Raw genomic sequence first — 25,046 nt, forward strand, 5'->3', positions numbered from 1 at the left:
CTGTGTATCTGGCACCTAGCATATATCACATGCGTTCTCAGTCACTAAGTCATGTTCGACGCTTTGCGACCCTATGGACTGTAACCCGCCAGGCTTCTCTGTCCATGGGATTTTTCCAGACTAGAATACTGGAGTGGGTTGCCATTTCCTCTTCCAGGGGATCTTCCTGACCCAGGGATTGAGCCCACGTCTTCTGTACCTCCTGCACTGGCAGGCAGATTCCTTGTCACTGAGTCACTGCGGAAGCCCATAGCACATGGAACATGCTCAGTAAATGTGGGGTGGAGGGATAGATGCTTAAGCCTGTTCACAGCCATTTGTTCCCTTGGGGAATTTTATATCCCTGTGTGCACCAAACATGTAGCCAAGTATTAAAAGGACAGTCACAGCCTCACTTCCGCTGGGTGGCCTTGGAGAGGTTCTATAGCCTCTCTGAGCTGCTTATTCAGCTACAAAGTAAAAACTGCCTCATAGATATGTTGTACAAATTAAATGGAAAGTGGGGAGTATTCAAACAAAAGCTCATATGCAAATGTTCACAGCAGCACTATTCACGACAGCCAAAACGTGGAAGCCAAATGCCCATTAGCTGGTGAACGGATGTATAAAATATGGAACATCCACACAATGGAATATTATTCGGCCATAAATGGAGTGAAGTACTGATGCATGCCACTGTGCCATGAAAGAACCTTGAAGACGCGGTGCTCGGCAAAAGAAGCCAGACACAGAAGCTCAGGTGCTGCATGACTCCACTTACATGAAGCGTCCAGAATAAGCAAATGCAGACAGACAGAAAGCAGATTAGTGGTTGCTGGGGCCTGGGGGAAGGGAAGAATAAGAGACCGCTAACATGCATGGATGAAAACAGCCTGAAACTAGAGAGTGGTGAATGTGAATGGCCTAAAGGTCAGCCCTGTGAATGTCGCTGAGACTGTCCACTTTCAAGTGGTTAGAATGGTAACCTTTATCTTTTGTGTATCGGACCACAGTGATTTTTTTTTTTAATTCTTATGGGTAATGTTCAACTTAATAACCTTTCTAGAATTTCAAAAAACAAATATTAAATGGGATAGAATAGATGATGTACGTACAGTTCCCAGACCTCGTGGGCACGCAGTCCACAGTGGCTGTTTTCATAAGGAACAGTCATTTGCTCTCCCTATAAAAACAGGCTATATCGAGTAAAGGAAAGCACCAACCTAATTTGTTCTCCAAGTGTTCGCAACAGTGGAATCTGTACGAGCCCAAACCATCTCACATGGCTGGCCTCTTCCCATCACGGTAAGATGCGCATAACCCTGAGCACTTTCACCATTTCAGAGCGCACGGGGCCGGGGCACTAAGCGCATCAGGTGTGCAACCCCCACCACCACCCGCCTCCAGAGCTCTTCCGTCATGTCAGACCTGGGCCATCTCATTAGGTTCCGGGTGTTCTGATCCACAGTCGAGCTGGGGCAGAATTATCAATGTGGACTTTGCTCAACCGCAGATAAAACAAGGCAGAAAACGGGAGCAGGCTGTGACCCCGGCGGTGAGAGCGTGGGAGGCGCTGGGACATGACAGGGCCCCAGGCCCTCGCACTGCTGCTGCTGCTGCTGCTGCCCATCCTGCTGGGCTGGGCCGGCGGCCACCCCGTCCCCAGGACGAAGAGCTTCCACAAGCTGCTGCTCATCTCCTTCGACGGCTTCCGCTGGGACTATGACCAGGACGTGGACACCCCCAACATGGACCGCCTGGCCCAGGAGGGGGTCAAGGCCAAGTACCTCACGCCGCCCTTCGTGACCATGACCTCCCCGTCCCACTTCACCACCATCTCGGGTAAGCTCTGCCCCGCAGCCAGGCCACTGTGCCGGCAGAAGCCTGGCATCCGCCGTTCCCTGAAACAGAGAGCAGCTTCTCTGGCACCTCTGGGGAGACTGAGGCAACCCACGCGACCTGGGATCACTTCCCTGGAGGAAGTGCTAGCTTAGCATGCCTGGGGATACACAGGGTTGTTTCTAGGACCCATGGCCTGCAGACAGGATGGGGACCACAGCTGCAGACTCCAAAGGCATCTCCCCGATGCCCTAGGCCCACCCTACCCTTCATCCTGCCTTTCATATCATGGCCGGTGATCTTGTATACAGTAAATCATTAAAAGAGTTTTATTGAGAATAATAAAATATTAAAGCCTAAAGTAATCAGTTAGATCAGGTAGGTCCCCTGCTTAATGCTGGTACACTGGAGGGACATGTATGATCTTTGAAGAGAAGTTAAATCTTGTCTTTCAATGACCCAGAAGGTCCCCACTGCCTGGCCCCTGACCTGCTCACTCCAAGCCTCTCTCATCTCTCTTCCTCTCACAAGCTTCCCTCCAGATCACGAAGGCCCCCTGCACGTGCCTCCAACCAGCCCCCACCTGCCTTGGGGTCTTGCCCAAGCTGGCCCCTCCAGCTCACCTGGGGCATGCAGGTCACTGGGAGAGACAGACATCAGAGCAGTAAACACAGGCATAGATGTCATTACAAGCCAGAGAGGCACCAAGACGGAAGAAGGCAGCCTCTCTGGGAGAAGACAGCAAGGGCAGAGGGACTTGACATCAGAGAGACAGGAAAGGGCTCCTTGGAGGAAGGTGAGCTGCCCATGAAGGAGATGTTGGGGGACTTTTTGGCCATCTGGTGGCTGAGACTCAGTGCTCCCAAAGCAAAAGGCCTGGCTTCATCCCTCGTCAGGGAATTAGATCCACATGCTGCGACTGAGAGCTTGTATGCCGCAATTAAAGATCCCCATGCTGCCAAAAAGATCAGAGATCCCATGTCCTTCCCTGGTGGCTCAGTGGTAAAAAGTCTGCCGGCCAATGCAGGAGACACGGGTTCAATCCTGGGTCCAGGAAGATCCCCCAGGCCGCAGAGCAGCTAAGCCCGTGCACCACAACTACTGAGCCTGTGCTCTAGAGTCAGGGGCCGCAACTCCTGCACCCACATGCTGCAACTACTAAAGCCCGTGTGCTCCAGAGCCCGTGCGCCACAGCAAGGAAAGCCACCACAATTAGCAGCCTGCGTAGCAGTGAAGACTCACCACAGCCAAACATGAATAAATAAAAAGAAAGAAACCTCGGGGGTCCAGAGGCAGGAAAAGTGTTCCAGGCAGAGGGAAGAGCATGTAAGAGGTCTCTGCGACAAGAAGGAATGTGATGGATCCAGAATGCCAGTTGCCACTAAGCAAAGAGATTCCAGTCTAAAGAGGCAGGGGAGGAGGCAGTCAGGATGCGAAGGGCTCGCCTGTAATTAGACTAACAGTAGCTTCCGTTTCAAATGTGAGCCTGATGTCAGGCTCTGTGCCACAGGCTTTGCCTTGGGTATCTTCAGGACAACACTGCAAAGCAAGTTTTCTCATCCACAGGTGAGAAAACAACAACTCCACAAGGCAGAGTAACTGACCAGCCACATGGTCAGAAAGTGGGGAGGGAGAAGCCAGACTAGGAACCAGGGTGGCCCTGGACACACGGAGCTGGTTCTGCTCGTTCTGAACTGGGAATCGGCAGACCCCTCTCGCAGGGCAGGGAGGGGCGCTAGTAATGTGAAACTCACCCACACACACACACCCAGAGAACCACTTGCTAGGGTCCAAGGGCAGCTCTGGGAACCTCTGACATAATGGGCAAACTGCTGGTGCCTTTTAGCTGGGACTTCCACCCAACTCTCAAAGGGACCCTTGAATCAGAAACTCGAAAAATAAAGCTAAGTAACCACTCAGAGGGAGATTTGCTGAGAGGGATTTTCCTACATGTAAACTCTTCCAGACGCAAGTCATTCGGGAACCATTAGTACCAGGAAGCAGGAATGAAAGAGCACTTTTCTCTACTCCCCAGCGGCATTAACTTCATAACACTTAAAGATCTCCCATGGGCAGATTCTGGGTCCTTGAGCGCTGAGAATACAAGGGGCACAAAATATTGTAAGGCATGCTCACCTTTTACTGATCCCCAGAAGTCTTTTGATGAGATGATACACACGGTGAGAGCAAATTTTTTTAAATTACAAAATCATGCCAACACTACTGCCAGCAGGAAATGGAAAACTTACAGCTTCAGTGGAAGGTAATTTGCAACATCTCATACATTACAAACACACAAACTTTCTTATTTGGCAATTCTACTTGTAGGACTCTATCCTACCATTACTAATTTGCTTGGTGGAAAATGACACACATACAAAGTCATGCATTACATTAGTTTGCAACAGTGAAAGAAAATAGAAACAACCTATCCATCCAGAGGGGAGTGGCTAAATAAAATACTGGACATGCATAGAATGGCATACTCTGTCACCTTTAAAAGAAAAACTGAGAGGGGTTTCCCCGGCGGTCCAGTGGCTGGGACTCTGTACTGCCGCTGCAAGGGGCACAGGTTCAATCCCTGGTCAGGGAACTAAGTATCCCACAGGCTGCACAGGATAGGCAAAAATATTCTTTTTTTTTTTTTAACTAAGAAAAACTGAGGAAGCTTTTTGTGTCTGGTAGGAAGTTATCTCCAAGATGGATTAAGTGACAAAAGCAAGATGCAAAGAATATGTGTAGCATGCATATGCGTGTGTATACGTGCATATAGTTGCTTATAGATGCACAGAGAAACTCTGAAGAAATAAACAAGGAATTGGTAACACTGATTCCTCCAGGAAGGAGACAGAGCAGAAGGGAGACTTTAGATTGTACATTCAGCGTACCTTTTGGATCTTGGACCATGTGTATGTATTGCCTATAAAGTACTATAGGTCTATAAAATGCCTATATACATAAATTCACCACTTTATAGAAAAAAGCATGTTTTTCTATCCTTCTTATTTATAACCAACCTGCCACTTTTTGAGGTGGTGAACAAGTCACTGCCTTAAAACAGGTTTTGCAGCCTCAGCACTGTTGGCATTTGGGACCAGAAGGCCCTCTGTGGTGGGGATGGTCCTGTGCAGTGTGGGATGTTGGGCAGACTCCTGGTGTGCATCATCTAGGTGCCAGGAGTGTCTCTTCCTCCCCGACAACCAAGAATGTCTCAGACATTGCCCAACACCCGCTGGGGGACAAACTGGCCCTCAGCTGAAAACCCCTGTCTTAAGTGACTTAACCACAACCTGGCTTACAAAAATGCTCAGTAAGTACCACAGTCACCATATCCTTCAATTCTCATAGCAGTGATAAAAAGTCAGAACAGATGAGATATCCAAGACCCATGAATGCACAAATCTTTCCTGAGGTCCCATAGCAGACCTTCTGCTGAATGGCAAAGCAGGACTTGAACTCAGCCCTGGATGGTCCCAGACACTGGTCCTCTCTCCCTACCTTTAGCACGCCTACAGCCGTTTGGTGTTCTTCCTTCTAATTAAGTCAGTCAGTCAGTCAGTTCAGTCGCTCAGTCATGTCCGACTCTTTGCGACCCCATGAATCACAGCACGCCAGGCCTCCCTATCCATCACCAACTCCCAGAGTTTACTCAGACTTATGTCCATCGAGTCCGTGATGCCATCCAGCCATCTCATCCTCTGTCGTCCCCTTCTCCTCCTGCCCCCAACCCCTCCTAGCATCAGAGTCTTTTCCAGTGAGTCAACTCTTCACATGAGGTAGTCATCCCAAACACCTTTGAATGTTGCACATACTCAGAGCTTCCGGGCAGCAGGGAGACATCCTGAATATGTCGTATTAATGACACAGAGGCCACCCTGGACCCAGCAAAAGCACCAGCATCTGTCTTCGTGAGCTGAGCTCAAGCCGACCTCTGTCTGACTCCACTGTGGAAAAGGATCATCCGTAATAGAAAAAAATAATGGATAAAAATTGGTGTTGCCAGCACCTGAAGACCTCTTCAGATTCCAGGGGGTAGGCCTGACACAAAGTATGATGAAAGGGGCTCTCTGGGCCCAACGACTAATTAACTGGAGTTCTTACAAACACCTCAGGGCCAGTTAAGTCAGGAGAGGGGTGGGGAGACGACGCTGCTGTCCTGCTGCTCAGCTCAGCTGCACCGGCGGCTGCTCCCACATGGGTTCCACGCAGCCCAGAAAGGCAAGCAACCACTCCTCCAAGCTTCCCAGACAGAGGCCAAGAGATTAGAGACCAGGCGGTCCCAGGCAAGGAGTGCAGCAGGGAGAGGCCGTGGCCCAGCCGTGAGACGTAGCTGACTTGTCTGGTGAGGTCGGAACTCTGAGCAGTAGGGCCTCTTCGTGCCTGGAGCTGTCAGGTGTGTGGTATCTGGGCCCTCATCCCAGACCTAGAATCCCTCATCGGTTGTCCTGATGCTGGTGGAGAAAGTCTTCCTGGAGAGTTTGTTAGGACTGTATTCATCCTGTCAACTGACGAATACTGTTGGAGCATCACTGTGGAGCCGAGCAGGGTAGACGACGGCCAGCTTCCCACTAACGTGTCTCCAGAGTCTGGCCCTCTTTGCAGGGCTTGACGCACACAGTCCCAGGCTCCCGCCCACTCTGTTCCCAAACTCCACACATCTTTTGGGAGGTTTCACTTCCTTCTCGCTGGAACTCCACCAGAGTCAAGGACAAGGAGCCCCCTCCTTGGCGATCCTTCTGCCTCTGGGCTTCCTTTCTCAGGGAACCAGACAGGAGGGATTTGTTCTTACTCCCGTGTGTCCCCCTCAAACTTTTCTCTACACCCCAACTCCTCCGTGTCTCCCATAAGAGGCTTATGTGAAACCCCAAAGCCAAAAGGAGTCTCTGATTTCTCCACTTTCTCCCATGGGATCCTTTCCTCGGGACATGAAAACAGAAATCCTGACTGCTTAAATGAAGGAAAGACTAAAGGAGAGAAGTTTGGTTTTTTTGTGTTTTTTTTTTTTAAATATTTATTTGACTGTGTCGGGTCTCAGTTGCAGCATGTGGGATCTTTGATACTCACTGAGGCATTGCAGGATCTTTTGTGGCAGCATGCGAACTCTTGGACACGACATGTGGGACCTAGTTCCCTAACCAGGGATTGAACTCAGGCCCCCTGAGCTGGGTGCATGGAGCCTTAGCCACTGGACCACCAGGCAAGCCCCAGGAGAGAGGATTTTAAAAACAAAGCTGGCTATTAATTTAAAATATCCCACCTCATTATCACTCCACGTCAGAAGATCTTTGCATCCTTACAAAGTGTGTGCTTTTCCTCCAAGTATTTCCGCCCAGCACCACCTGCAAGTGGGACTTCTGGGCAGGATGGAGGCTCCTAAGACCTGGGTAACATTCTTCCTCTAGTCCCGCAGGGCCGGGCACTGGGCAGGGCTGCATGTTGATCGAGCTGCTTCCCTCTCTCATTGGAAGGGCTATTACTTCCTCCAAGGTAGTTTTGTTCTTTCCACCTGGCTCCACCCTGCTCCTTTCATCAACCCCCACCTCCTTGAACACACACAGACACACACACACACCCAGTGGTCTTGGCCACAGCACCTAACCATTCCTTTAAATGGAATGCCACATTGGTTTTCTATGGCTGCATAACAGCCACACAAACTTAGCAGCTTAGGACTGCTGCTGCTACTGCTGCCAAGTCGCTTCAGTAGTATCCAACTCTGTGAGACCCCATAGACAGCAGTCCACCAGGCTCCCCAGTCCCTGGGATTCTCCAGGCAAGAACACTGGAGTGGGTTGCCATTTCCTTCTCCAATGCATGAAAGTGAAAAGGGAAAGTGAAGTCACTCAGTCGTGTCTGACTCTTAGCGACCCCATGGACTGCAGCCCCCCAGGCTCCTCCATCCGTGGGATTTTCCAGGCAAGAGTGCTGGAGTGGGGTGCCATCGCCTTGGACAACACCCATTTATTTTCTTTCAGGTCCTGTGGTCAGGACTCTGAGCACAGCTGACTTTAGTCCTCTGCTCAGGGTCTCACAAGGCTGCAGACAAGGTGCCGGCTGGGGTGGTCTCATCTGAGGCTCGGGGTCCTCTCCCAAGGTTATGCAGTTGTTACAAGACTTCCCTTCCCCACAGCTGCAGAACCCAGGCAGCTTGCTCCTTCAAGGCCAGTAGGAGAAGATCGCCTCCAGACTCTCTGCTAAGAGCGCACCTGCTGAGGTCAGGCCCAGCAAGGATAATCACCTCTGGATTAACTCAGAGTCAACTGGTTAGGGCCCTTAGTTATCTCTGCAAAATCCCTTCAACTTTTCCATGTCCACTGGTTAGAAGCCAGGCACAAGTACCACCCATGAGCAAGGGAAGGGAATTCTACAAGCGTGTATATCTGGGGCATCAATCCCAAGGCCATCTTAATTCTGCCTATCATGAGTAGGTCATGGTTGGGGCTCAGACAACCGGGGTGGGGGGGGGGGGGAAGCATCGGTCTTTGTGGAAAGGTGACAGGTAATAGGGGATGGTGCCCCAGCATGGAGCCCCAGAAAGCCCCAGAATTATAGTCTAATCCCTAATGCCAAAGGGCACACTGACTGACCATGGAGGCCGGACTACCCCATATCACAGTCTCCACATCCATAGGAGACCCTCTCTGTTGCTTAGACAAAAGTGATGATGATGATGGTGATTCTGAACAAGGAGAAGGAGGAAGACATCTAATTTGAAAGTACATATACTAATCTCCTAGGGCTGTCATAAAAAAGCACCACCAAACCATGTGGCTTAAAACAACAGAAAATTATTGCTTCATGGCTCTAGGGGCCAGAAGTTTGAAATCAAGGAGTCAGCAGAATAATAAAGTTATGGTTTTTTTCCAGTAGTCTTTTACATACATGAGAGTTGGACCATAAAGAAGATGGAGAGCCAAAGAATTGATGCTTTCAAACTATGGTGCTGGAGAAGACTCTTGAGAGTCCCTTGGTCTGCTAGGAGGTCAAGCCAGTCCATCCTAAAGGAAATCAACCCTGGATATTGACTGGAAGGACTGATGCTGAGCTGAAGCTCCAATATTTTGGCCGCCGGATGCAAAGAGCCAGCTCACTGGGAATGACCCTGATGCTGGGAAAGGTTGAAGGCAAAAACAGAAGGGGGACGGTTGCAGATGAGGTGGTTAGATATAGCATCACCAACTCAATGAACATGAATTTGAGCAAACTGGGTGATAGTGAAGGACAGGCATGCTGCAGCCCATAGGGTCGCAGAGAGTCAGACACAACTTCGCAACCGAACAACGAACAAGAGTGATACTCTGAAAGCTGTAGGAATCCTCTGTCTCCTCCAAGCTTCTCGTGGTTTTCCCATGATCTTTGGCATTCCTTGACTTGTAGGTACACCCCTCCAGCCCTCCATCCAGCCCGTGGAGTTCTTCCTACGTCTCTGTCTTCACGTGGCTGTCTTATTAGGACACCAGTCACCTGGACTAGGGGCATACCCTCCTCTCTAATGACCTCACCTCTGCAATGACCATTTCCAAATAAGGTCACATTCTGAAGCTCTGAGGTTTAGGACTCCAAAATATCTTTTTTGAGGAGCACAGTTCAAACCCATATTCCCAAGATTGACTCTCCAGGCACCAGTTTGCTTCTCAGAACCAATCTCTGTGGCCAGGGGGACGGAATGATGCTAATCACGTGCCCACACCCCGGTCAGGGTGGGGAATGGCAAGCCTGACACAAACCATGTCACCCGTGGGGGACTAATGGGTCCCAGGTGGAAAGTCATGGGCTGTCATCAGAGAAGCAACAGAAGAAGGACTGGCATGAACCTCAGGGATGTACCACCCAGCCTGGGCCCCGTGGTGTGGGGATGTGTGGTTGCAGTCGGTGACCCAAGACCGAGTCCCAAGAAATCCCAACTCCGTCCATGGGTCTGTCCACAGGGCAGGAGTGCCCAGTGGATTCAGTGACCACACCTCCCAGCTCTGTCCCTCTGTGTCCCTGAACTCTGTCATAGTTTCCCTCAGACCGTGCTGAAATGAAAAGCCATTCTCTGGGGGCAAGCAGCTCATTTCGCTAGTTTAAATCACACAATTCCCTCTCTCTCTCCAGAAGCCTGTACTTACTGCTCCATCACTGGTAATGACAATGAACATTTTCTGCAATCTCAGTTTTTATTGCAAAGTGATTGAGGACCAGCAAGATTAAGTTATGCTGCTGAAACTAAGGAAATCCCGCCAAGCAAATAGTGGGTGGATAGGAAGTCTTATGAAAGCATGCATTTCCTCCCCCAAGGAGCTGACTGAAAATAAGAAGCTAACACCACCACATTTCAGATGAAAGCCACAATACTGTAATCTGACAATTTTAGATCTAGTCAAATGGATATGGCCTGGGGGCGAAAGAAGATGCTCTATAATGAGATGAAAGTGAAAAAGTGAAAGTGTTAGTCTCTCAGTCATGTATGACTCTTTGCGACCCCATAGACATTAGCCCGCCAGACTCCTCTGTCCATGGAATTCTCCAGGAAAGAATACTGGAGTGGGCAGCCGTTCCCTTCTCCAGGGGATCTTCCTGACCCAAGGACTGAACCCACGTCCCCTGCATTGCAGGCAGTTTCTTTACCGTCTAAACCACCAGGGAATGAAGGTCTAGAATAAAGCAAGTGAGGTCCTCACAGTTCCACATTTCCTCTTTTCTTGAAAGGACACTCAACAGCATTCTTAGGGCCTCTGGCAGCCAGAATAAAAAGTCTCTCTCAGTCCCAGAAGCACCAGGGCAACCCCAAAACTGGAGCAACCACTTATGGCTTTGTGGACTCTGTGCTGCACAATTTTGAGGGGGTTGTTTTCATTAATATTATATGGACGGTGCCCCCTGGAAGTGTGCAAGGCACCACTTGCACAAATGAGCAATCACATTCTATCCCAAAATCAACCTATGAGTAAATATTCCTCATTGATACTCAGTCAGTCGTGAGTCCACCTCTCCTTCATGAGGCAAAGCAAAAAAGTGTGGCCAAAGGCACCTGGATGATTTCTTTTCTTTTTTTCTTTTTTTTTTTTTGGTGTGCAAAGTCTTTGCTGAGGCATGTAGTTCTCTGCACAGGGATTGAACCCAGGCGCCCTGCATTGGTAGTGCAGAATCTTAACAACTAGATCACCAAGAAAGTCCCCACTTGGATGATCTTTAAGACTTGATCAGGGTTTCTCATTGTCCTGCTATTGATATTTGAGGCTAGATCACTGTTTGTCTTGGGGGGTGGCCTGTACTGTGCATTGTAGAGGGTTTAGCAGCATCCCTGGCCTCTACTCACTAGATTCCAGCAGCATCCCTCTCCTAGTGCCTGATGTTCCTTAGGAGGTAAAACCACCCCCTCATTGAGAACCCCTGAACTAGAAGTATAATATGCAAATCACATGTAAATCAGAGACCTGAAGGTCATATACGTGACACTGTAGCCAGTGGACAAAAAAGACCGAATGAAAGAGGTAGGAGAGGTAGGGAAAGAGAAAGGAAATCAAATTCCTGCTGCTGGTAACAACATAAGCCCAGCAGATGTTGCTGGAAACCCAGTCAGATGATGCCATAAACCGTCATCAGCTCCCATCCTGCTCCCCTGGAAACAACACTCTGACGAAAACGTCCTGAAAGCCAACAAAACCCACAAACATGAAGACGCAAAGCAAAGAAAACCACAGACTGAGATAGAAGAGGTGTCCCTCCAACACCAGGCATTTCCACAAGAGGATAAAAGTGGGACTCATGGGGAAAAAACTAAAGATAAAGGATGGCTGGGAAAACAAGGCATTTCCTAACTTTTCATTGTGGAAATTTCCAACTTGTAGAAAAAGTAGAGAGAATCTCACAATGAAGCTCTTTGTACCCAGCACCGAACTGCAAAAATGTGTCCACATTCTGCCTCACCTGTCCTCCACTGTCCCCACCCAAGGCCCTGTCTTTCCTCCTTCCTTCTTTCCTTCCTTCTTTCCTTCCTTGAATCTTTTAAAGCAAGTTTCAGACATCAAGTCACTGCATGCATGACACATTGGCGTGCCATTCTATCCTAAGCATTTGGTTTGTAGCTACAAAGCTTCCACTTCATATTTAACAGATCTGATATGAAGAAACTAGAATCCTTGCAGGTAGAGAAGAGATCTGATTGTCACCATACAGTTTATCCTACTAGAGCTTCTCAAATTTGAACATGTATATGAATCATCTGCACTTCCCAGGTGGCTCAGTGGTAAAGAACACGCCTGCCAGTTCAGGAGACACAGTTTCAATCCCTGGGTCAAGAAGACTCCCCAGAGAAGTAAATGGCAACCCACTCCAGTACTCTTGCCTGGGAAATCCCATGGTCAGAGGAGCCTAGCAGGCTACAGCCCCTGGGGTCACAAAGAGTCAGACATGACTTAGCAACTACACAACAACAAGCTCCCAGATGCTCCCAGTGCCGCAGATCCATGCATCACACAGAGGAAGTGAAGTGAAGTCGCTCAGTCAGGTCCGACTCTTTGCAACCCCATGGACTGTAGCCTATCAGGCTCATCCGTCCATGGGATTTTCCAGGCAAGAGTGCTGGAGTTGATTGCCATTTCCTTCTCCAGGGGATCTTCCCGACCCAGGAACTGAACTCAGGTCTCCTGCATTGCAGGCAGATGCTTTACCATCGGAGCCCGAAGGGTTAACCCAAAACACCAGAGCAGTGAAGCAAAAAATCAGGACTGCTCGGGATCCCAAGGCCTTGAGTGAGAGAAGAAGCTGGGACCACTTGAGACTGAGGACTCAGGTGTATTGGTTACCTGCAGCTGCTGTAACAAAGAACTGTAAACTGGGTTGCTTAAAGCAACAGAAAGTCTGGAAGCCAGAAGTCCAAAATCAGGGTGCCAACGGGCCAGGCCCTCTCCAGAGGCTCTGAAGGAGGAGGCTTCCTCGCCTCTTCCACTTCTACTGGCTGCCTGCACTCCTGGTGTGTGGCCACATCACTCCAGTCTCTGCCTCTGTGGTCACATTGCTTCCTCCTCTTCTATCTGCGCCTTCTTCTCTTCTGCCTCTCATAAGGACACTTGCTCTTGCATTTAGAGCCCATGCAGATTGTTTTTGTTGTTCAGTCGCTAAGTCCTGCCCAACTCTTTTCAACACCATGGACTGTTCCATGCAGTCTTCCCTGTCCTTGGCTATCTCCCAGAGTTTGCTCAAACTCAAGTCCATTGAATCAGTGATGCCCTCCAACCATCTCATCCTCTGTTGCCCCCTTCTCCTCCTGCCCTCAATCTCTCCCAGCACCAGGGTCTTTTCCAGTGAGTTGGCTCTTCCCATTAGGTGGCCAAAGTATTGTAGCTTCAGCATCAGTCCTTTCAATGAATATTCAGGGTTGATTTCCCTTAAAATTGGCTAATTCGGGCTCTTTGCTGTCCAAGGGACTCTCAAGAGTCTTCTCCAGCACCACAATTAGAAAGCATCAACTTTTTGGTGCTCAGCCTTCTTTACGGTCCAACTTTCCCATCCGTACGTGACTACTGGAAAAACCATAGCTTTGACTATACAGACCTTTTTTGACAAAGTAATATCTCTGCTTTTTAATATGCTGTCTAGGTTTGTCATAGCTTCCCTTTCAAGGAGCATGCATCTTTTTAATTTTGTGGCTGCAGTTCACCATCCACAGTGATTTTGGAGCCCAAGAAAAGAAAATCTGCCACTCTTTCCACTTTTTACGTATCTATTTGCCATGAAGTGATGGGACCAGATGCCATGATATCAGTTTTTTGAATCTCCTCATCTCAAAATCCTAAACTGAATTACATCTGCAAAAACCCCGTTCCCAAATAAGGCAGCACGCCTAAGTTCTGAGAATAAGAATATGGACGTATCCTTGAGGAAGGGTGGGGGGACCATTCAGGCCACTCCACGAGTAAGAAGGGAAAATGAATTGAGGAAAAATGCAAAACAGAGGACAGATCCCATTTCTGTGACAGTGGCCGGTAAGGTAGGCCAAGGGTAGAACTGGGTGCTAACAGTTCCCAGACGGAACGCAAGTGCGGCTGTCCACTGCCAGCTTCTTGAAGAGAGAATGTTTCTGTTTCTGACAGAGGATGAAAGGAAGAGGTGGGGAGTGAGAAAGCTGTTCTCTGCTGGCCTAGTTACTGAGGAATTGGGCCTCTGCCTTCGGCCCATTCTCAAGTCCTGTTCAGGGATAGAATGATTTATTGATGGTCATAATTAAAAAGCAATGCCAAAAAAGAAGCAGTCAGCACTTTTCATCTGCACTTACACATGAGAAAGAGCAGTTTACTAAAATGGACGCTAGTGTCTTACTTCCCCGTCCAGAGAAAGGGCTGCCATTGTGGGGTGCCCTGCTGGGGTCAAGCCTCATGACTGCAGCAGTTGATGAGGTTTTAAATTTTGAATGGTACACTGAGCCACCTGTTCTTGTCCCCAGCAATTTTATTGCAGGTCCAGTGGATCATCCATGTGGCACTCTGAGTGTGTAGACTTCGGTTGAGTGTACTTTTGAGCCCCACTGTGGGTTGTTTACCCACCAAGGTCTTGGCTGTAGGTCTGACTGAGCTTGTCTGCTCCAGACTGGAGCATGGGTTGATTTAAGGTGGTTGACTGACTTCATTTAAAGGCTGTTCTTCCTCACTGATTTCATATCAGCTGGTTAAGAAGACCTTTCTTCTTTGGTTTGGGGAATGTGAACTTAATGAAGTACTGGACCCCACAAATCGGGAGGAAAATGAAGATATGCTTATAGCTTAATATGGTAGGTTGGTTCAGAGGAATTACTGACTGACACACAGTAGGTCCTTAAAGTGAAAGTCGCTCAGTCATATACGACTCTATGCAACCCCAATGGACTATACAGTCCGTGGAATTCTCCAGGCCAGAACACTGGAGTGGGTAGCCTTTCCCTTCTCCAAGGGATCTTCCCAACCCAGGTCTCCCACATTGCAGGCGGATTCTTTACCAGCTGAGCCACAAGGGAAGCCCAAGAATACTGGAGTGGGTAGCCTATCCCTTCTCCAGGGGATCTCCCCTACCCAGGAATCAAACCGGGGTCTCCTACATTGCAGGCAGATTCTTTACCAACTGAGCTATCCAGGGAAGCCCAGTAGGTCCCTAAAATATCGTTAAATAAATGAAAGCATGACAAAGTGTGTCTATGCCCATACAATCTATTGGCAGATAGTTACTGTTGCACCTGAAAATTTGTGGTAGGAACTGAGCAAATGTTTGGGGGCATGCGTGTATCATGAATCCCTACAGCTGTGTCCGACTCTTTGCAACTGTAGCCTGCCAGTCTCCTCTGTCCAGGGGATTCTCCAGGCAAGAATACTGGAGTAGGTTGCCATGCCCTCTTCCAGGGGATTTTCCTGACCCAGGGATTGAACTCACATCTCTTATGTCTCCTGCATTGGCAGGAGGGTTCTTCACCACTAGCGCCACCTGGGAAGCCCCCTGGGGGGCAGCGGGATGCTCTTATTGAATATACTAAGTTATGCATTTTATTTTAATTCCACTAAAGGTTTATTTTATAGGTTTATTTAGTGATTTTAACTATTCTTTATAGGCTTATTTTCATCCCGCTACAGTCATTTTTTTCCCAAATTGAGTTTGGACTAAATCAAGGTCTGCTTCCTACTTGTCCAGTTAGTACTGGCCATCTATGATTGGGGCAGAGGGTGGGAGGAAATTTGTTCAATTAAATCCAACAAACATTTGTTGACTGCCTACTGTGGGCAAAGGTCTACGCTTTGTGCCAGGGAGACACCAAAATGAATGAGGCACAGCCCTACTCTCAACCACATCAGGGAGTAACAACTGTAAGAAACAGAAATCCATTCATACTAGCACAAGGAAAAGGACCGCAAGGCGAGGCTCTTCATGGGCAAACTCGTGATCATGGGAACCAAATTAGAGGCAACCGGGAAACAGAAACTGCAGCTACAGAAACCAAACTTCCTCCTCTGGCTCTCAGAGGCCCTGTGGTCTCTTATCTGCCCCTTGGGCTTTCTTGTCTCTGCTTCCCTCACTTGTGACCACCTTTCTCTTTTCACTCCTGGTTCATCGTGGGAGACACCAGAGCCTACCACCAGCTGATTCGTTACTGTGTCTTTGGTTCAAATTTTAAGAAAAAGAGAATTGGGTTTCTGGCCATCCAACTGAACAAAGGGAGGAGACTTGGGGCAAACACGGTATACCTTGACATGTCTGTTAGCAGGGCCTATTAGTAGAGGAATTCCAAGAAAAAAAAATAGCTGTGAGTATTAGAAGCACCCAGAATACATTCTATTTTTAACTCTCTCCCGCCCCCTAGAGTATAAATACCATGAGACAGTCTGCCACAGTACTTGGTTCAAAATATCTGAGAAGGAGAGAAAAGAAGGGATAGAATTCAACTCTGGTTTCCTAAACCATATTTGAGAAATAAATACACATCAGTCCCTGAGAACCAGGCGAAGGAGTTGAATGTAGCTGGGTTCGCTCCGAGACCTGAAACGCTCAGCTGGGTGACTTACCTGCACCTTGCCGCAACGGATACAGTGTGGGAGTCTGCACTGTACCCTAATTAAAGTGTAATTAGCAAGCAGCAGGAATCCCATTCACTAGAAGAGCTCATCCTACTTCCTGTTTCACTTGCATAATTACCTTCCTCGCCAGACACTGAAATGACAGCGATGACAGACTCTCAGAATGATGGAGCCTGGAAGGCCCTTGGAAACCATTAACCCCGCTCGTTCTACAGACAGGAAAACTGAGGTCTGGAGAGAGATCAAGGGTTCACAAGCCCAGCCATCCGCCCCCCCACGCACACACACTCCGCTTGTGCAGCATCGTGGGAAACCAGCAGGCTCTGGAAGTCTAGGCACAGACAACGGCGTTTGCTGCCTTCACGCAGTATTCCCAGCCAGGCCCTCCTGATTGTCTCCAGAGAGTGTGCGTGCTCAGTCGCTCAGTCATGTCCAACGCGGCGACCCCATGGACTGTAGCCCACCAGACTCCTCTGCCCATAGGAGTCTCCAGGCAAGAATACTGGAGCAGGTTGCCATTTCCTACTCCAGGAGATCTTCCCAATCCAGGGATTGAACCTGTGTCTCTGTGTCTCCTGCATTAGCAGGTGGATTCTTTCCAACTGCGACACCTGGGAAGCCCCAGAGTATAAAGCAGAGAAAATGCAATTCAAGTAAAACTGGGGTGGCTGCTCCCGGCAGCTGTGTGTTTCCTAGTTTCCAATCTCCTCCGTCTTCTTTTGCTCACGTTCCATAATTGGCCTTTGACCAGGGTAAAGAGGCTTGAGCAGCGAGAAGGAGGAACCTATAGGGCAATGGAAACCTCCGCTGGGTGATGAGTGGTCCCCAGCCACTGGCTGGGTTGCCTTTAAGTGTCAGGGTGGGAATAACCCAACCACTGCAGAGCTGATTCCGTTTGTACAATTACTTGGAATGAGCCATGCCACAGAATGGAAGGGTCATCCTCCCTGAGCTCATTTTAGGTTAGTTGTTTGAAACTCAGGTAATATTATTTTGAGGGGGAAATGGATGCTATGATTGGTTAGCCTACTAAACTGATGTTCCAGGGCATGGAAGCCAGAATTTGTAGGGTGTGGGAGGAGACAAGTTTCTGTGCCTGCAGTGTGTGTGTGTGCATGCTAAGTCACTTCAGTCGTGTCCGACTCTATGGACCCTAGCCCGCCAGGTTCCTCTGTCCATGGGATTTTCCAGGCAAGAATACTGAAGTGGATTGCTGGGCTCTCCTCCAGGGAAATCTTCTTGACCCAGGGATCAACCCACGTCTCTTGCATCTCCTGCACTGACTTCCTCCAGTCCCTCCTCCCATGTCCTCCTCGTGGCTCTAGACACCCCACCCCCACATTTCCCCAGATACCAGAATGATCCAGGGTCCGAGGGCTCCCTGGTCCCTTAGGGAAGAGGGCGTGGGGCTACAGTCAACCCAGATTTTGGAGCAAGGGGCAGTCTGCTGGAACTAATCCACATGCCTGTGTGAAGGACTAACATCCCTGAACCAGTGGTTCCGACATGTCAGTGTGCACACAAACCACCCAGATAGGTTGTTAAAATGCAGACTCCTGGCCCCCACCCACAGCTCTATGTTCAGCAAGGATTAGAGTGGGGACCCAGGAATTTGTGTTTTTAACAAGCAACTCAATTGATTCGAACGTTGATGGTAGTCAATACCGTGGATAAACACTAGAATGGGTGAAATGGTAGGCATTCGTAATTCCACGTGATTTGCTCTTTCCTGGGTGAAGAATCACATAGAACAGGATTCAGGATATTATAGGTTTTTTAAAAAAAATAAAGGCAAAAGAGAGCTCCCTGGGTGTCTATGTCTGTGTTTCCATGTCGTCTGCTGCGATGACATGGCTCAGTCATCAGGAAGCTGTAACAAGAGGGCTCCTGGTAGATTTCAGAAGGCTTCCATTATTTATTTGTGAGGCTCCAAGGATTCTTGCCCATGTGACCTCTACCTGCTCCTAACAGAGTACTCTCACTCATGGTATTCACAGGCTGCAAAGCTCAACATCGTCAGGCATTCGGGAAATGCAATTCAGAACCACAGTGAGTTACTCACACCTGCTAGGCTGGACACCCACTCCAGTATTCTTGCCTGGAGAATCCCAAGGATGGGGGAGCCCGGTGGGCTGCCATCTCTGGGGTCGCACAGAGTCGGACATGACTGAAGCGACTTAGCAGCAGCAGCAGCAGCAGCAGCAGCAACTAGGCTGGACATAATCAAAAAGAGGAAAACAGCAAGTGTTGAACATTGCTAATGGGACAGTAAAATTATGCAGCCACTGTGGAAAATAGCTTGGTAGTTCCTCAAAAAGTTAAACATAGAGTTGTCATATGACCCAGCAATTGTACTCTTATGTATTTACCCAAGAGAATTGAGAGCAGGGACTCAAACAGATACTTGTACATGAATGTTCATAGCAGCATTATTCACAGCAGCCAGAAAGTGGAAACAACTCAAATGTCTCCCAACTGATGGATGGATGAATAAACAAATTCTGGTCTATCCAGACAATGGAATATTATGCAGCCGTAAAAAGGAATGGAGTATACATCCATGCTACAGTGGGGATGAAGCCAGGAAACATGAAGCTCAATGAAAGAAGCCAGACACAAAACACCACAGACTGAATGAGTCCATTTCTATGAAACGTCCAGAATAAGTACATCCATAGAGATAGAAAGCAGATTAGTGGCCACCAGGAGGTGTGGAGTGGAGTGCTGCAGAGTGACTGCTAATAGGCAGAGTCCCTTTCAGGGGTGATGAAAATGTACTAGAACCAGAAAGAGGTCTTGGTTGCACAGCATCATGAATGCACTAAATGCTGCAGAATTGGTCACTTTAAAATGTTAATAGTTTTATGTCACTGCTGCTGATGCTAAGTCGTTTCAGTTTTGTCAGATTCTTTGCAACCCCATGGACTGTAACCCACCAGGCTCGTCTGTCCATGGGATTCTCCAGGCAAGAATACTGGAGTGGGTTGCCATGTCCTCCTCCAGGGGATCTTCCTGATCTGGGAGGAATTCGACCCAGGGATCAACTTCGTGTCTCTTATCTCTCCTGCTTTGGCAGCCGGCTTCTTTACCACTGGCGTTTTATGTGAATTTTACCTGGGGGTAGGGGGAGCAGGGAGTTGTAATTAAACCTCGCAGGTTCCGCCCCCAGCTCTGCCACATGACCTTGAGCGAACTCTGTGCCTCCATTTCCAGCAAAGAGTGAAAGCGATATAATAGTTCCTACCTTGCAGGGCTATTGGGAGCTTCACATGAGCTAATGTTTCCAAAGTACTCGAAAAAAGTGTGTGTTGTATATGGCATTCTGAAGGAGATCAGGCCTGGGATTTCTTTAGAGAAAATGATGCTAAAGCTGAAACTCCAGTACTTTGGCCACCTCATGCGAAGAGTTGACTCATTGGAAAAGACTCTGATGCTGGGAGGGATTGGGGACAGAAGGAGAAGGGGACGACCGAGGATGAGATGGCTGGATGGCATCACTGACTCGATGGACGTGAATCTGAGTGAACTCCGGGAGTTGGTGATGGACAGGGAGGCCTGGCGTGCTGCGATTCATGGGGTCACAAAGAGTCAGACATGACTGAGAGACTGAACTGAACTGAAGTGATATGGCTTAATGGTGAACGTGTGCCATGATTCCCTCACACAGACCCTACCCCTGTTGCACATGCAAATCAAGGGTTTTTCACGAGCACACAGCAAGTTAAGAAGCCAAGTCAGGAGGGGAACTGAGCTCTCATGGATTCGAAGTCCATGCTCTTTACCTGTCAACTGTCTGACCTAATCCCTAACCAGGAATCTTGACATCTCCAGGCCCCAGTCCCTGGCAGCAGCACAACTTACTTCTGGTGACCCCACGCCTGGCTGGCTGTCAGGCCTGCCTGCAAGGCAGAAACAATAAAGCCACAACTGGTTTTGCTTCTTCCCCATTGAAAGCCTTGGCCTTGGCCACCCTAGGGGGACTTTACCCATCAGCAGTCTGGCAGTGACTCTGACCCAGCAGAGAGCATTTCCCTTCTCTGTGCTCAGGACCACAAGCCCCAGTCACAGCCTGTCTTTCTTAGTGTGGACATGGGAGGAATCATCACTGTCTTATGAACAGCAGGGTTACCCAGAGGCTTCATTGTCCCAGGAGGAGAGGGGCATGGACCCTCAGCTCTCCCCTTGAACCTTTCAGCTCCCCTTTAGACTGACCCTCACATGCAGTCCCCTTTTCCCTGGTACAATGTAACAGCACAGGGTTTTCTCCCCAAATCTGGTTCAGTCCCTATGTGTTCAACAACAACCTAGCTTACTCATATTCCCCAGTACCTGCCTTTCTCCCTTAAGCAGAGAGAAATAAGTCTGCCTCCATCTACTGACATGTCTAGAAACCCTTCCTGGGACCTCCCTGGTGGTTCAGTGGTTAAGACTCTGTGCTTCCAATGCAGGGGGCATGGGTCCAATTCCTGGTCAAGAAACTAAGATCCCACATGCCATGCAGCCCCCCAAAAAAAAATTTTTTTTTTTAACCAAAAAATTTAAATCCTTCCTGATTCCCTTGGTTCCCTCAAACAGCCAAGCCTGTGGGAATCCTGGGAGAAACCCTGGGATGTTTGCATGGACTCAAGCCCACTGGAGATTCCAGGTCATCCGATGAGGAAAACCATCCCACAGGAAATGTCCCATTCCCAGACTCTTAGCTTCTGGACACAGAACAACCTGAGGAACTTGGCCTTCCTGTGCCCTGCTTCCCACCTCCCTCATCAGCTTCCACAGCCAACACTAACTTCCCCCAGTACTGTGAGGTCTGTTCCAGGAAGCAAATCCAATCTGGCAAGTCTGAGATATAACGACACTTCCTTCGTGGCTGCCAACGTTTGCACCTCAGAAAAAACAAGTCTGAAGCCCATAGGGTCAGCCCTCAGATTAAGTAGGCCAACCGGAAGGATGTTGGGAGGGGCCATCTTAAGAACACGTGGACACTCCTGGCAGCAACATTCATAGAACTTACCAATACCTTCCCTCCTTTATTCACCCCCAAGGTCGCTGGATCGAAGATCACGGAGTCATTCACAACATGATGTTCAACACAGAGACACTCTGGAAGTACTCCTTCAAGACCACACAGAACAAGACTGAGTGGTGGGACAATGGCGTTCTCCCCCTCTGGATCACAGCCCAGAGACAGGTATCGCCAGAAACCCTGGGCTGACTTCCTGGGACGTCACCTCTCATTCCTAGGCGTGTTGTGGGCTGGGGGGTGGGGGGTGTTAGAAACTGCGTGGTCTTGGGCAGGGACTTAACCTTTCTAAGCTCCTGTTTCCCTCAATGTGGCACAGGCATCATCATAATGTGCTCATTTAATGGAGCTGGTGTAAGGATTGAATACAATGTGTACTTTATGCATAGCTCAGCAAGTTTCAGCTGTTATGGACGGATAAGTCCCCATGAGGGCAGAGTCGGCTGGATCTCAACTGTACCTCCAGTAGCTCATAGGGTCTGGACCCAGCCACTGTTTAATAAATATCTCTTCTCTTGCCTCTGGCTTAGGCATGAAAGCCCTCAGGAGTGAAGCTGACCACTTAGTGCATGAAAAGCTCTAATGAGAACATTCACTTGCAAGGAGTAATATCCCAGCACCCATTCACTATTGCTTCAAAAAGGCAAAAATCAGCTGTACTTTGAAATCCAAGCTCCAAGCCTATTGCCAGTTTTGTGTTTTCTCTGTGAGCTTCCAAAGTCATCACTTCAGAACAGATCCTTCTCCTCTTCCCCCAAGACACCAGCCTTGGCTCCAAGCTTCCCTTCCTCTCTGTGCTCCCAGCCCACGCCGTGCATGCTACATGGCAAAGGGGCGTGACTGCAGCAGCTCAGAACACAGGCTGTGGACTCTGACTCCCAGAGCAGATCCAGCCAGCCCCACCCTTCTCCTGCAGCCTCACCTCGGGCAATGACCTCTGCTCTCTGCTTCATTTGCTCCCACCCCTAGAATGAGGGTTGTCAGACTTCGTGCTTCACAGGCTCATTGGGAGGATTAACTGTGATAACGCACGTGAGTTGCTTAGTGCTCACTGCTCGAAATGATCAGTCACTATCATGAATGGAAGCTGAGGCACTTTAGCAGGACTTCATCTGGTCACTAGAGCTTTAGGCCAAGACTACCCAACAGAACATTCTGTGATGATGGACATGTTCTATTCTGCATGGTCCAATATGAAAGCCACGAGCCACAGGCGGTAATTGAGCCCTTGAAATGTGGTGAGTGAGACTGAGGGACTGAATGTTCATTTTCATTAGTTTCTATTTAAATCTAGGTACTACACAGGTGGGACTCCCACACAGGACAACACAGCTCTAGAAGAATCACAGGAGGCTGGCCATGACCCTTCTCTACCTCAGGTTCATTTTCTCCCCCTATTTGTTGTGCCCTAGCTTCCTTCCCCAGAGAAGGCAAGGGCACCACACTCCAGTACTGTTGCCTGGAAAATCCCATGGATGGAGGAGCCTGGTGGGCTGCAGTCCATGGGGTCGCTAAAAGTCAGACACAATGAGCAACTTCACTTTCCCTTTTCACTTTCATACACTAGAGAAGGAAATGGCAAGTGTTCTTGCCTAGAGAATCCCAGGGATGGGGGAGTCTGGTGGGCTGCCGTCTATGGGGTCGCACAGTCGGACACAACTGAAGAGACTTAGCAGCAGCAGCAGCTTCCTTCCCCAATTTGTCACATTTAAAAATTTTGAGGAATAGACCATGCAAATAAACCCTGTCCTTCTAATAAAAATAACATCTATAACACTCACTATGTGCCAGCAACTGATTTAAGTGCTTTACATATATTAATTTATCACAACCCTGAGGTGGTGCTAAGGTTATGCCCCTTTAACAGATGAGTAAACTGAGGCACCAAGTGACACCATAGCTTCTCAAAGTCACAAAACTAGTGAGAGGCAGGGCTGGGATTAGAACTCACTCTGGGTTCAGCAACTCTTTAACTCTAACCATGACATAATATTTCTTCTGTGGCCAAAGCATTTAGTCATGGACTTCAGAGTGATGCTTATATCTGCCAGGCTGCTAAGAATGTCTGTAAAGCCCTGATTAATTCACTATTCAAAACCCAGAGCCTCTCTCGCTATAGAATTTGTTCACTGGCACAAGGCTTCTGGTGGCATTCTCCCTTCCTGGCACTTTCTTATGCATGGTTCTTGTCTCCTTGTCGTTTATTTGCAGGACTTTTTTCCTCCTGCTCAATTCATAATCAGAGTGCTTTTCCTCTTTACTGAATTCATAAGTGGTTGTGCAAAATAAGGATCTGGTGCAGGGCCAGGCAGCTGACAACACACCACTCGTTTGGCAAGCAAATGTCAAGTTGGTGTATCTCATCCTGCCCAGGAAGGGCCATTCAGCCAACTCCCTGAGGAGCTGGCACAAAATCTCCTGTAATCAGAGCAAGCCTGTGGTCCCAGGTCAGCACCCCGCCCCTGCCGAAACAGGGTGACAGATGCCAGACGCCATGGGGCGGGCACATTTGCATTGCCAGTGGGGTTGCAGGAAGGCGGCCCGCCCTGTATCCATCACTGGGAAAATCCATCCTTCTTCTGAGTCTCTTCCAGGCAGGCTCTGTGGATACTGATGCATTAGCCTTTAATAGGACTAAAATGTTTTTCTTCAGTGACACTAACGCTGCCAGAGTCCATCAAGGTCCATAAGAATCAGCGACTCTTGGCAGATGATGCCTGTGAGATAGGATTCTCAACCACCTTTGCATCCAGTCTCCACAGTCCATGAGTGTATCCTCACACCACCCGGACTTCCCCAACAGTCAGGCTATGAAAGGAGAGGCTCCACTGAAAGCAAGTTGGGACTTTTTTTGGGCCTGCACTAGGTCTTAGTTGCAGAGAAGGCAATGGCACCCCACTCCAGTACTCTTGCCTGGAAAATCCCATGGACGGAGGAGCCTGGTGGGCTGCAGTCCATGGGGTCGCTAAGAGTCGGACACAACTGAGCAACTTCACCTTCCCTTTTCACTTTCATGCACTGGAGAAGGAAGTGGCAACCCACTCCAGTGTTCGTGCCTGGAGAATCCCAGGGACAGGGAAGCCTGGTGGGCTGCCGTCTATGGGGTCGCACAGAGTCGGACACGACTGAAGCGACTTAGCAGCAGCAGCAGCAGGGTCTTCGTCACAGCACGCGTGATCTTCACTGCCATGTGCAGGATCTGCTTTGAAGTATGTGGATCTTTAGTTGCAGCATGCTGGATCTAGCTCCCTGACCAGAGATCGAATCCAGGTCCTCCTGCACTGGGAACACAAAGTGTTAACCACTGGACCACCGGGGAAGTTCCAAAGAGCAGGCTGGAATTTCAAACAAGCTCCTAGGATAACTGAACCTGATCAACGACTAAGGTGTTTCACCAAGTTCAGAAGGCCTAATTCTCAGAGAAAGGCAGGCAGCTATGGATAGGAGACCCAGGAAAGTGAAAGTGTTAGTTACTCAGTCGTGTCCAACTCTTTGCAACCCCATGGCTGTAGTCCACCAGGCTCCTCTGTCCATGGGATTCTCCAGGCAAGAATACTGGAGTAGGTTGTCCTTCCCTTCTCCAGGGGATCTTCCTGACCCAGGGATCAAACCCGGGTCTCCTGCATTGCAGGTGGGTTCTTTACCACAGTACTACCTGGGAAGCCATGAAAACCTAGGGGCATGTTTCT

General features: G+C 49.0%; 1 protein-coding gene across 1 annotated transcript in view; it reads left to right on the forward strand.

The window, feature by feature from the left end:
• The first annotated feature begins 1,559 nt into the window (after positions 1 to 1,559).
• The window catches only part of LOC128043939 (ectonucleotide pyrophosphatase/phosphodiesterase family member 7-like), a 36,857-nt gene continuing 13,370 nt past the window's right edge, over positions 1,560 to 25,046 (forward strand). The window contains exons 1-2 of the mRNA XM_052636372.1: positions 1,560 to 1,821; positions 21,380 to 21,525. Of these exons, the coding sequence (XP_052492332.1) occupies positions 1,560 to 1,821; positions 21,380 to 21,525 (408 nt within the window). The remainder of the gene's footprint in view (positions 1,822 to 21,379; positions 21,526 to 25,046) is intronic.

Source organism: Budorcas taxicolor, chromosome 2 (assembly GCF_023091745.1).
Source record: "Budorcas taxicolor isolate Tak-1 chromosome 2, Takin1.1, whole genome shotgun sequence".
Lineage (NCBI taxonomy): Eukaryota > Metazoa > Chordata > Mammalia > Artiodactyla > Bovidae > Budorcas > Budorcas taxicolor.